The 14,361-nt window shown below is 40.2% G+C and overlaps 1 protein-coding gene across 9 annotated transcripts in view; it reads right to left on the reverse strand.

Annotated features, from left to right (window-relative positions):
• Positions 1–14,361, reverse strand: part of RABGAP1L (RAB GTPase activating protein 1 like) — a 223,066-nt gene that overhangs the window by 75,827 nt on the left and 132,878 nt on the right. For all 9 annotated transcript variants that reach the window (XM_064427734.1, XM_064427731.1, XM_064427733.1 and 6 more), the window contains 2 exons: positions 12,749–12,874; positions 11,261–11,404 (listed from right to left, as the gene is read on the reverse strand). In XM_064427734.1, the coding sequence (XP_064283804.1) occupies positions 11,261–11,404; positions 12,749–12,874 (270 nt within the window). The remainder of the gene's footprint in view (positions 1–11,260; positions 11,405–12,748; positions 12,875–14,361) is intronic.

Below are 14,361 nucleotides of genomic sequence, written 5' to 3' on the forward strand. Positions count from 1 at the left end.
AAACAATTCCTTCTCTAGCTGGGGACCAAGGACAAATGATCCAAATCTCAGGCCCAAGAACACAAACAACATGGGCTGAAGAGAGAAAAACAAGAAGGATGGGACTGCATGGGCTAAAGCTATAATTAGACAATTAACTCCAATATGGAAATGGAGCAGATCTTATAGAAGTGAGAGACCCTGTGACCAGTTGTCCATTTTGTGACCATTTTGGTTCACCTTGGGTGCAGCCCTGGCTGGGCTCTTGTGCTGCCCAAGGTGGATCCATTGAGGCTTCTAATAAATCCCTGCTTTATTCTTTAACTCTGCCTAGCCTCTGCTCTAGGGCAGCCTTCACAGGGCATCAGGACTACTGAGGAATTAGTGCTCTGTGTATTTTATTGCACAACCATAAAGAAATGTACACCAGTTCTCATTTATTTTCTAAACATTTTTTCTCATCTGCCCGAAACTAATGCTGTTCCTGAATTCAAATGAATAAAACTCTCTCCTGGTACTCCTCTTATACCATCACTCCTCACATGGACAGCAATTGCAGCAGAAATCGGTTTCTACCTGCCTTGAGAATCCCCATCTCTTTTTCAAGCCCCACCAGGCAAGGGGAAGCTCACAGACCTGCTCCTGTTACTTGAGGTTACTTATCAAGGCTCAAGCACCCTAAAAATCAGGATTTAAAATATCCCTATCCAACTATCCTAAGCAGCATTCTGCTACTCTCAGCACCAGAAAAACACCTGCAGCCTCCTCCTTCCTGCAAGGCAGAGGGAAGTCCTGAATCAGTGCAGCATTTTCGAGCTGAGGCAGCAATTGCTGCAGTTTCCTGCTGCCCAGGGCCAACACAGCCAACAGCTGGCTGGACTGGAGGTGGATGCTCCAGATTTCGAAGCCCTGAAAAAACTCAGCCCATGTTTGAACAACACACTGGATAACCACTGATCTGCCTGCTGCAGTTATTTGTCCTAATTCATGCAAGGCTCTTCTTTCTTCCACAGCCAAGTTTAATGATGATGATTATGAAAAAGAAGGCTCAGCTCATTTTGTCACAATCTCTTATTTAAAACCTTACTTAATTTACCACGCAGTGATTTATAAGCTTCAGCTTAAGCTTCTTCAGCTATTTTAGAAGAAAGACCAAAAATACCAAAGTGCACCAGACATATAAATCAATGGCAGCAATATTCCTCCAGCAATTTGATAATGGAAACATGGAAGTACATACAAATCATCCATGAGGGGGAAAGAGAAGGGAGCCCATATGAAATGAGCTTTTGAGAATTACTTTTTAAAACCAAAGGTCATATGCTTAACTTGGCATTTTGAAATAAATGCTGTATGTCTTGGGGATGGCTTTTATCCCATATTGGGGGTGGGTTTTTTTGTTTGTTTGGGGTCTTTTTTGGTTGGTTTTTTGTTTTGGTTTTTTTTTTCCTTTTGTTTGGTTTGGGGTTTTCTGGTTTTTGTTTGGTTGGGGGTTTTTTTTTATTGTTGTTTTTTTGTTTTGTGTCTGGAATGGTCACACTATGATACCATGCAGATCTCATCTTGAGATCTAAAAGGTTTCTATGTGTGAAAGTTGTTCATAATTACCTTAACACTTTTTAAAATAAAGAACATCAAGAGTAAAATTATACACTTATAAACAAGAATTGTAAGAGCACAGGAATGGTGAGGGGCTTGTCATCATGTCCAATCACAGAATTAGGTGTTATTTAAGGACCCTCTGAAGCTTGTGTAGAGGCCTAGAGAATTTTAGGAGAGCTTGTGAAACTCGGGAGTTTTGGAGAAGGAACAAGCCCAAGTCAGAGAAATGAAAGAGGGAAGGGAAGGGAAGGGAAGGGAAGGGAAGGGAAGGGAAGGGAAGGGAAGGGAAGGGAAGGGAAGGGAAGGGAAGGGAAGGGAAGGGAAGGGAAGGGAAGGGAAGGGAAGGGAAGGGAAGGGAAGGGAAGGGAAGGGAAGGGAAGGGAAGGGAAGGGAAGGGAAGGGAAGGGAAGGGAAGGGAAGGGAAGGGAAGGGAAGGGAAGGGAAGGGAAGGGAAGGGAAATGTTGGAGTTTGTACCATATTTCAGCCCCCTTACAGCTCCTGCTGACTGCCACAGTGGCCATCCTCTGCTTTACAGGAGCACTTACTCCAGAAGAAAGAACATAATTTAGCAGAAGAACCCTTCATACCTACTGGTACTGGGACATCCAGGATGTCCCCTGGAAGTCCCCCTAATTCATAAAGACTGTGCTTCACAGAAACATCTGCTTCTTTGAACTGTATGTCAAAACACCTGTAATTTCCAACCACCACTGGTGGTAATGTTCTCATGGGCAACCAGTGAAACTCTCTCATGAGACTGTAAAAATGAAATTACTCATGTGCACTAAAATTCAGGCTGGCTGAAAGTAAATGGAACTCCTAAGATGTTTACTCTAATTCAGTGAGAGGTTTTCCCAGTTCTTAACTCCCTCCAAAGCCAAGATTCCTCCTGCAGATAGAAGCCTCTTTGAGGAGTCCTCCCTTTGAGTCCCTCTGCACTCTGAAACAAGATGACTTTTGAAAAGGCCTGAAAATTAGGCTGGGAACAAAGAACAAACTGAGACTGGTAAAGATGCTATTTTATGGGACCCAGTTTGCATTCAGTGAGACCTCTGTGACAGAAAGGCTGCCTGTGCCTTCCTGCTGAAGGGAGGAGGGACAGATTTATTCATCTGACCCAGCAAATCAGCCCAGAGGGAGGAAAAAGGAAGTCAAGGGGCAGTGAACAAATACTTGCTATGACCAAAATTCAACAGCCAAGCACAGAGCTGAGTGAGGATAAACAATTTAGCTGTGTTTATCTGGGCAACATTTGCACTGGGGACGACTTTAGAATTTCTCTCCTGTTTTAAAGCTTCTGTTTAGTGATAGAAGCCTCAAGAGAAGACAGGCTATATTCAATATTTGCATCTTTCCAACCCAGACCCCCTGATAGATCTTCCTTTGGTTACACAGCAATACCCTTGGCACCATCTTCACCAAGAACAGGGAGTCTCTTTAAAAAAAAAAGGGGAAATTTAATTAATCAATGTCATTATCTGTGGTTTTTCCCCTAGATATGTGTGACATGTAAAAGCAAACAGCAAAAGTACTGATAAAATATTTCTGAAGTTCAGCACCAGGAAAAAAGACAGATGTAAGAGCGAAATAAGCACCTCCTTAAGGGCTGAGAAGCCTCAAGCCCCACACGACATGAACCTCTTCCAGCTTTCTAATAACTGAGTTTTCCTTTCTTTAAAGGGAGACCAGCTATTCAGCTGAAGTTAACTTGACATTGCTTCATAATTCCAAAGTGTTTCATAATTATGTGTTCAGTTGCACAGTCTTTCAAGGGAGCTGCAGAGGGTAATTGGGGTTACAGACTCTAAAGGAGAATTAAAATTCTATTTATGTTTTGGATGGGTTCCAGCAAAACAATTACTTGGCAACTCTAATATGTTGAGAACACAGTAAACTTTAGGAATGTCACAAACATCTTTGTTTTGTTGACAAGATGAATATATGGTCTGAAGCTCCAAGTTCCCTTTGTAAGCAGGGCAGCCTTGGAACATGCTCTGCAGGGGCGTGCACGTTAATTAACATATTTTAGGCAGTTTGTATAGCTTGTACATTTATTTAGCTCAATGACAAGATGACTAAAGGAAAAGAAGGTTAAAACTCTTGTTCAAATAAGGCACAACATGAATTAGCAGGTTTTGTGTAAACAACAGATACAGCTTTCTTAGTACAGGAAGAGATCAAACGAAAAACAAATTACAAAGAGATCTTGCTAACGTTAGTGTGAGCACAGTGGAGCTCTCAGACTGGGCTTCCCCAGTGACTCCATGTACATAAACAGCCTGAAATGCTACCACACAGGGAAGGAGAAAACCCAGAAATCTCCGCCTGATCTGTGATTCCAGGAAAAATACACAAAGCCAATTAAAACCAGTTGATTGAACTATTAGAGAAGCAGGTACTAGGGAGATGGCATAAACAGCACCAGGGGATTCTGTATTGATTTGTGTCACTTTTCTGGATTTTGTAGCATAAAACAGCTCACAATAAATACCAAGCAACCATGAACCTGTATTGGTATGGTTTCACACAGAATTTTGCTTGTTTGGATGCTTTTATAGAAATAAATGGGATTTAGAAGTAAATATTTGCATGTTTTGGGTGGTTTTCATGTCATTTGCTGCTGAGATGTTGCTATGGCTGAATGAAAGTAGAGGCTGCTGTGAGATTAACATGTTTTTCCTCTCCACCTTCTGTGACTGTTTGCAAAGAATAAAAATTTACAGCCAGGGAATTTTAAGCCTTTTCCACATATCAAACTGCTCCCTTGCATGAGGTACTGCTGCAGTGATACATTCCTAATTCACCAGCAACTGCTTATGGGCCAGCAGCATTTGTCAACCAAGCCAGACACTAACTCTACTTTTCTGGTTTGTAAAGCTTTAAATTGCAGGGGTTTTAGACATTTCTGTCCCTTTTCCAAAACTGATTAATACAGGGACAAAGAAGGGGGTCTCAATGCACAGTGGGTACCAAGGGTGTTGTCACACACAAGGAGAGAAAAAGAGGTCTCTATTGCAAAGGCTTTGTACCTTCTTGGTGATTTCTCATGGGCAGCTCCTCACAGCACTGACTCCCTTTTCTTCTCAGCACAGCCAACAAACTCCATTTAACTTTTTGACCAGCCAACCTGCTCTTTTACAATACCCATCCTAACTGTGGTCTATTAAGGGCAGGCCTGCTCTTAATGCTTGATAATTAGCACAGCTGTAACTCCTTAGGGGTGACATTACCTTCACCACTATCTCTATTCTCCTATATTCCATCCATCCACAGCCTCATCTCTTTATTTAACCCAGGTCCTCCAGCTCTGGGATGGAAACAGGGAATGGCTGTTAGATGTGCTCAAGGAGAAGGAATCTTCCAGATCCCAGTTTTCATGTGAGCAGACAAGGTGAGAGCTTCAGAACATCTCTTGACAGAGAGCTGTGCCTTGTTCCCCCCTCTAGCTGTGCTCACATGCCACAGAGAAAAATCCGTGCCCACACTAAATGAACATCTGCCCCTCTGCACTCCCTCTGATCTTCTTCCCAGTGTTATTCCTCAACTCTCCCTTTCCCTGCCACGACACAGCCCTGGCTCTTGTCCCTCTGAACCCTGACACTGGTCTTCTCTTTCTAATGATGAGTCAAATGCAAAGTTCACATTTTGATTTTACATATTTAGAAAATTCCTAACAGCCTCAGATTCCAAGCACAAAGCAGCAGAGAGTGTTTCAGCACAGGCAGACTGCACTGCCCTCTTCTTTAAAAACATTTCCCAAATTAGCTCAGCTTCCTGGATTTGCTCATGGAATATCACTCTCTCATCTATGATACTTTCCTTCAGTTATTTCTAAAGTGTTTTTGAAGCTTGCCAAGACTGTTTAGGATATGCTGCTATTCCAATACAGCAGATGGCACTAGTGTTAAGTAAGCATTATGGAAATTTACTGTATTCCTAGAAAAAACAACCAAGTGAACATCAACTAGCAGGTGGCTAAAATATTTCATGAGCAATGGGGAGAGTAATCCAGAGACACAGTGTGAACATGGCATTAGATGTGTCACCCCTCTAAGGCCCCAAGGAGGTCATTCAAAGCAGTCACTCATCCTTTTCACCCAGATCTTAGAACATTTCTAAGAAGCAGCCTTAGCATTTAGGACCACAAAATTTATCAACATCACCCAAAAGGTACCTTCTGTTCTCATAAGTTATCTTGGAGTGCAGACTGTTGGGAGACTGTTTTTCCTTTGCTCATGCTGAGCGTTTATCATCAGCCTTGTTATTTTGGGGATGAACAAGCACAGCCATGACTGGAAGATACATAAATTATGGATGCTCACAGGAACAGCTGGACATCCTTGAGTCAAGGGTTATGCTAAACCCTCTCCTAGAACCTCTCAGATTCCATTCTCTATTAAAACACTCTTCTCCTTGGTCCAAGCCTGAATTATTAGAGATTCTGTTAGAACATTTTGTGTCCCCTACTGCACACCTCCAGCATTTCTGCTGTTGACTGAATTTTACATGCAAACACCTTATACTACTTGTAACCTTCACCTGGAAAAAAACTTAAAATTGTTTATCATTATAATCAGAATGTTTTTAACCCACACATCCAAAAGTTTTAAGAAGTTCCTCATGCAGTACACACACAATCAAATCCTACACCTACCTTCCTTCCTATCTTAATTTCTGTTCTAGTGCTGAAAAGCCCCCACAGTAGATTACAGCTGTAGATCATCACATGAATTAGACTAAAATTACTTTTCTTTTAGATTTAATAACTGATCTAACTACATGAAAGCCAAACATCCGGGTCTAGGAAACCTGAAGTTATCTCCATTGCAGACCTCCCACTCCTGCAACAAAAATGATCATGATGGTTGAAATGTCAACAGATCCTTGAGTGCAGCAAACCAGCATTACCACTGGACATCCACATTCAAACTCTACTCATCCATCTGGAGTCTGAGAAAACCTGTTCTCCTTCTTCTAAATTAATTAAAAGCTAATTATAGCAGTCTGGGAAAGAAATCCTTTCAGTCTCTTTACATGAAACAGCAGTGGCTGATAAGGACTTCAGCAAGACTCAGCTCTCCAGCAGGCCTGATGCAAAGGGATTGGGCAGGAGGAAGGACACAGTCTGAATGCCAACATTTATTTGCCTGTATTCCTAAAAGGAACACAAACAGAGGGCTCCTGGCCTTTTTCAACTAGCATGTATGACATTGACTTCTCTCTGGTAAACAGTACTGAAATAACAGACAGCTCCAGCACAGATCTATGCCTACTTAGAATTTAAGCCCAGCTTTTAATATGCTGTTACTATAAGAGATTTTATTTCTAGCAAGTCCATTCTTCCCTTTTGTAAGAGTTCTTAAAATATTCCTAAGTGGAAGGGTTAATAAATGTAGACAACGAGGCAATACAAGTTAGAAAGTTCAATTTTTCTTTCCTTATAGATCCACAAAAGATAAACAACTGTGCACAGTCTCCTATTTAATTCACATTTCATCTCAGTGCAGATTTACAGAGGAAGTGGGCTTGTTCTTGACTCAATTCCTGAGGAAGTTTAATAAATTGAAATGTTCGTCTGTTCTTTCTCAGCTCTGTTGAAGGCATCACAGAAGACTGTGACAGTGACAGATAAAAAATAGCAGGCTGCTATGGTCCCTCCTCCTCAGGCAGCGCGAGCGCGGTGCCGGCCAGCCCTGAGCTCTACCAGACGGCGTTTCCTGGCACATCCATCCCAGCAAGACACACACAAGACAGAAATCAAACCCTCAGCGTCAATACTTGTGATTCTGCTCTGATTTTCAGTGCTTCATTAGGAAGGAGTGCTCCCAATAACCATATCTCCACAATGTGGTGCCATGTTTTCACTAAGTGCTCACTTAGCAGCACCGAGGTGTTCACATTTTCAATGAGTTCTAAAGCCACCTATCAGCCTTCATTATAACAGACAATTTCTCAAAATCGATTATAAAAAATATTTTACACGATATTCTGAAAGCAACAGATGATAAATAAAGGCCAAGAAGTTATGGCATCCTAGCTTTCAATTCCCCCTTCTTGCACTGTGTTCTGTGGCCCTGTGAAAGGCACTTTCCCTTCTTTGTTATTAGCTATATTAGTAAACATTAAATAATTTCAAATTCAAACTGGTAATTAGCTGCATCCCTTTGTACCCAGTCATGACCCAGTCAGAATGGCAGCTTAGTAGTCAAATTACATAGTCAAATTATGTATTATGACACTAAAATAAAGTGTCTGTGCCAGCCCAGGAAGATCAGCATGCAGGAGAGGTTTTTGCATATTGCCTAAAAGGAGAGAAGTACAGTCCTTAAGTATTTTATATACCCCAAAACTGCACATAAAAATAGCCAGATCAACCTAAAATGGAGGTTACAAATAGTGTTTCACAATTCTCAGCTAATAATGGAATGACAAGTTGAGCTCTGCACCTCCTTTAGTTTTGGCAGAACAATATATATCACAAAAGGTTAAATTCCTTTTTTAGGCAGAAAAAAAAAATCATGACAATTCTGAAAACGCTTACAGATTATCTGCCAACTAATTTGGGTTGTTCTTCTCTTCTAAATGCCTGCTGAAGGTCATTTATTTAGTGTTTTTAAAACAAATATTTTCATTTTAAATTGGAAATTTAAAACACAAAATGCAGTGAAATGTCAGCTGTTTGATATTCTGTAGCACAACTGAGGTGCAGCTGTTGCACTGAGATCAGCTCTGAGTGACAAGAACTTTACCTAGACGAATTGCTATTTCTGAGCATGACTTTAAATAAATAATTTAAAATAGAACAAAAGGAGACAGCAAAACAGAGCAGGCTTGCGAAGTGTTCAATAACATCATGTCATATTGACAGATAAGACTGACAAGTCCAAATACAACTCTGCTTTTCATCAACAAAAATGTTCTTCAATGCAAACAGAAATAGCAAAGGGGAAAAGACAAATGAAACAGCTGCAGCAGGCAGCTCAAAGGAACCTTGCAGAAAGATCTCCAGGCTCCAACCCACACAGTTTGCTATAATCACATTAAAACTTTCACCTGGATCAATAGTTTCATGTTTTTATTACAAGCAGCTGAGCCTTGTAAAATGTACCAGGCACTGTGGTGGTGTACCAGCCTGAAGCCCAAAGTTCTCTTCAAGCTTCTGTCACAGGGAAGAAAAATAATTCAAAATATTTCATTTCTGCATGGGGATGAGTGACAGATTCTGCACCAGAACTACTCAGGTAATATTCTAAGAACACTGGAAACTGAAGTAATTTGAAGAGTTTATTCACATCTTCAACAGCCTGGTGACAACTTAAAAAATAATTATAAAAAAAAGGTGCTAAGAAGACAACAGAATAAAATAACTCAGTCACACAGAAGCTATGGCCAATCCCAAATTTGTGCAAATTTACATAAAATTGCTCTGAAGCAGTATTTCATGTAAGAATGATGAGAAGACCTTGACTGTAATGACGCTCACTTTGATGGGATTAAAAAAATTCCTCCATAAAACTTAATTCCCATTGTAACTTTAGTTCCTTTTTATAGTTATGCTTCTGCCCAGGAGTTCCATCCTCAGCTTCTGCCTCTGTGCAGGCAGGGGAAGGAAATGTGCCTCCCTGTTTAGCTGGGAAATGCAGCACTTCCAACAGGTATTTCTCCTCTCTGGATTGAAAGCTGAGTATCTGTAAGAATTGATTTTATTCTTCCACAATTAAAAATCAAAAACCCGAGCCAAAACTAAAACTCTTGCTTGACACAGAATCACTGAACGGTTGGAAGGGACCTCTAGAGATCAGCTATTCCAACACACTAATTGTTCACCCATAATTCAAATATTTTCAAGGCAACCAGATTGGCTCCCTTAAAATTATTAGTTAGCAGCAATGGTTTTAAATTATTTCCTTCCCCTAATTTTTTCTTTCCTGTAAGAGTTGTATAGAAGGTGAACATTTTGTAACCACAGACAGGACAAGGATGTGGAGAAAGCACAAGTCAGGAACTTGAAGGGTATTTAAAATTCATCTGTATCTATGACAAAGTAAGGAGAAGGCTGGAAGCTTGTTTTTAAAAACTTCAGATAATTCACTTCAAAGGCTTCTTGCTTTTCTGGGGATTTTTTCTGCAGAACATATTTCAGTGTTAACAGCTGCCACTGTTTTTTCTCATTCCAGTTGCCAGAATTACCAGCATGCTGGTTGTTCAGAGATAAAGTAAGGAACAATTTAATGCAGAAAAAAATATATTTTGATTTCCCCCATAATTCCTTCCAGAGGCTGACCGGAGACACAACTTCAGTCCTCTGTCAAGGAACAGCTTCTCCTTGCTCTGCCTGTGGCCATACACCTACAGAACTGACTTGCTGGCTACAATAAGGGCCAGCTAGATTTTTATTTTAATATGACTTTAATCTGTGCCCATCCTACAAATTCTCAGACCTGCCTGTTACTCGAGAGTGTTTTGAGTCCTGACTCTGAGGAGCACTTTTCTGATAGCCCACACTGGTGCCTCAGGACATTGTCTTCTCACTGCCCCACTCTTTCTCAAGATGTCTGCAGGCATCTTCTCACTTGAAATAAATGTTCTTACTCTTTCTGGTTCATTTTTAGCTGCAGTAAAAGAGGCTCCTTTAGCTGTGTGTGATTACCCTCCACAAACACTGACAAGTTTCCCTTTCCCTAACATGTTCTAATGTTGCACTCTCTTACTTTCCCCTTGGATTTCACCTTGGATTTTTACCTTTTTTTCCCACCCCAATTACTTCAGACACACTGAGATAAACATTGCCAATATTACCCTACCTTGCTTTGATAACTGAGCACCAATATGCAGAATAAGAAATAGTCTCAAGGACTGAATCCTACCAAGGCATGTGCAGCAAGCCTGAAGATTCTCAGAGAAAAGACTTCACAATAAAAATTAACAAAATTAACTATAATCAACAGTGTTTCATACTCATGAAGCCTTCACCACTTAAAATTACCAAATATTTTATCTATTTATTTATTCTCATGTTTGTGACCCCTTGAAATTGGAGAGGAAATCAGTGACAGGTTTAAAAGCAGGTGTAATGCCATGGACTTCCCATTTACTGAAGGAAGGACTGGTATTTTACCAAAATAAATATTCTACACTATCAACCTATTCTGATTGACTTTTAAAAGAAAGTGTAGATATACCTACAGCACAGACAAACACCATTTTGTATCTGGAGTAGTGCATTCCTAGTTGGAGCAACAGGGAAAAGAACCAAAAGGAAGGAGCTTCCTTCAGTTGTGTTTGGCTCTTCTCACTGTTTAATACCAGGCCACCATGCACCACCATTTCTGTCTGTGGGCACTCTGAGTCAGGCCACTTGAAGAGCCTTCCTTACTAGGTGTCTTCAAGAAATTACAATTCCTAACTCTGAATAATCATTTAACAAATTAAAATGAAAAACAGGTGTGTGCATCAGATATTCTTAATTAAACCTCTCAGCAAAAAATGAGGCAACAGTTCTAATTTTAAAAGCAAACCAGTGTTTCACTGAACATCTTCTATTCCATATAACCATGGTTTCTACATAACTACACAGATTTTATAATTAATCAGTAAAGGATTTCAACAAAATGAAACAAAACAAGAAGAAACATTGATGGAGTGGAGGAAGGAATTTCTGATTCAATGTTTTTTTACCTCACAAAGTAGTAAGTCAATGATGTGGAAGACCATGCAGAGTGGAAACTTGGCAGTAAAAAGAGTGAGAAACCACTGGGATGCATACATGTGAGCTTCCAAATTGAGGTCTGAGAAATGGCTGTGCAAGTCTGGTAACTGCTCCTGCAATAAAGGAAAAAAAATAAATGTTTCAGTATTCCTCATTAATTTGAGTTCTTCATCCATACTTGCAGTAAGGACCAGGGTTGCTAAATATCAAAAAACACAACAAAGTGAAAGCCTGGCTTCTTTTGAGCAATGAAGATGTTTCTTGATAAATTTCAGTGCCCATGGTTACAGTTTTCAGTAAGAGATCCACAGTGGATTCTATCACAGTATCAAAGAATATACTGAGAAATTACAGAATTTTCAACAGTTGAAAGGCAGAGCAGTTGTAAAATCTCTGTCATGGTGTACATTTTTTAGTTTTTCCTTTGCTGTGTCTTGCAATAAATGCTTCTGCCACAAAAAAACCCCCAAAACAATGGCTACAGGAACCAGATCGCTTTGCAGAGCTTGAAAGCAACAGAGCACACAACTCCAGCAGACCATTTCCCTAACTAGGAGCACATACAAGCAACACAAAATAAGCACTGAAAATCCTGCTGAACAGTGTTGACACAGTCATTTAATAAAGTATCTTTGTTAAGAGTATATTTGTTAATAAAATCTGTTTTGTTAACAAAAATCTTTGTGGACATAAATAAATATTGAGAAGACCATATGCTGAAGTGTCACATTAATTAGTATGCAAATTCCACTCCATCAAGTATGAAATATACACAATTTGACATCTGAAAAAATACCATTAAATTAGCAATAGTCTGTTTTGTTTGGTTTCAGTATGGTTATCTGTGAGAGTTGACTTCAGCAAGCAGCTTTTCACGGTGCCAACAGAAGGGCAGGGCTTAAGGAACTGTCAGTAATTCCTTATTAGTCACAATAACAATGTATAACATTTGCAGCCCTTCAGTTGTGCTAAACTGCTTGATGAAATAATTCCAGCTGAAAAAAGAGCAGAGTCCTGGAAGAGACAATAAAACCTGCCCAGTGGTCCACACTTGATTGGTATTTCATAAGCATCAGGATGTCCTGATTTGCCTGACCTCTTAACACCCACATAATTCATGGAAAGTAGGACAATGATGGAGGCAGTCCAAAGGATACACTGGCCTCAATAGCACAGAGATATTCTCTCTAAGAGAAACAGAGAGGGGAGCAAAGGCAAATACCTGCTTGGATACAAGGATTAGCTGCAGAAGTGGTGTATCAGAGCCAAAAGAAACTAGAAACAAATCTGAATCAAGATGTTTGAATTCAGCTGTTAAACTCTGCTTTACCCCACCTCTAAAAGGAGAGGGGGTTTGATTGTCCAATGGCTTTTGGAAGCAAAGCATTCATCTCTTCTTCATGCCAGCATTTCCATTTATGAAACAAACTGAAGAATAATTTGTTACTCTGCCCCACCTGCATTAACTTCTCCAGTTGGAAAAATTTGCAATGGAGATCTTCAAAGTTATTTCTGTAGAGGTCCCTCAAGCCATAGTCATACATTATTTTCACAAATACACAGAATGCCTGCTCCTCTGGCATCTGTTTGGAAAAAGACACAAAAATAAGGTTAATAATAGAGCTAAGGCTGGACATGCCTTACACAGACACACACACTTCAACACCTTGTGCACAATGAATTCAGGACCAGGGATGTATTAGAATTTTCAGCCAAGTACTGTGAATGCTGAATTAACCAACTGAAATGTCAGTGGGACTATGCTCCTTGATGAGCATCTGGATTTGGCTCTGTAAGATCTTCTTTGAAGAAAATGTGGGATCATATCACAGGTTCATGTGTGTCTACATCCCTACAGCAGCACAACAGTCAGCAGCATTCTTTCTGTCAAACAGGTATGAGAACAACCAGTACACAACTCCTCTCAGGCACATAAAAAAATAAGGAAAAAAAAAGAAAATAACATAACAACTCATTACAATGATGTCTACTGAGAGATACGTGGTTAAATGGGAAAAATTCAGGAGAACTAAGGCACAACCAACCTCTAGTGGGAACAATGCTCATCCACCTTCACTGAAACCCCAGGACATTGAACTCTGAAGTCAGGTTTCTCACAATCCCATCTATTACCATGCTGACTTTTTCAGAAGCCCTACATCCATTATCTCTGTTTCATTCTGACCAAAATTTCTGATCCAAGTGTGCTTTGGGAGGGGGCACTAACACAATTGTGTGAGCCACTCCACATTTCCATTTGCTGGCTTGAGCCCACTGAATGCTGACCTGGTGGGAAGCCCTGTGTCACAAAACCCCCACATCACCTTCCCCTGTGCCTTCAGGTAACACAGCAATGACAGGCACAAACAGAACCCAAATCAACCTTTCCATCACATCCAAAATGTCCTTTCTTTTGGAAGCACCATATTGTAACAATGAAAACAATTGCTGAGAATCAAGAACAACTCTTGACCTTTCAGTGTATTTACTCACTTGGCCTACTGCCAGCTTCTTATCAAATATCAGCTACAGATAAAAGCTCAGCATTTTCTTCAAAGAGAATTTTAGGCTCTTGATATTTCCCTTCAGGGTTTCATCTTATGCACTACTTTTGATTAGGGCCTGTCTCCAGGGCCATGGGCAGACAGTTTCATTTTCATTTTCAGACATCATAAAGGAAAGTAAGTGGTTAGCACAAACTATTTCCAGATTGGCTGATGCCTATCAGCCTGGGTGTTGATTTACCCAAGACAAATTCTTAGGAATTTCAAAGCTCTTAATCACAATTTTATCTGGATGAAATGATTCCCACTGACAGCATATAAAAGCTGCAGACAAAGTAAAGGGAGGAAATAATTTGATCCTGACCAAAAGGCTTGAATCTGCTCTGTAAGACAATGAGTGCAAATTTCAGGGGATTTGATAAAATACAATTACTACTAATGAAGTGACAGGTGCTCATGCACAAGCACATCTACCCTACATGCTCAGTTAGACTCTTGTGCTTTGCCAACCATCTCTTCCCCAAGACAGGGAGATGGAACAGAGGTCAGGACTAGGCCAAAGAGCT

This window comes from Passer domesticus, chromosome 7 (assembly GCF_036417665.1).
Source record: "Passer domesticus isolate bPasDom1 chromosome 7, bPasDom1.hap1, whole genome shotgun sequence".
Taxonomy (NCBI): domain Eukaryota; kingdom Metazoa; phylum Chordata; class Aves; order Passeriformes; family Passeridae; genus Passer; species Passer domesticus.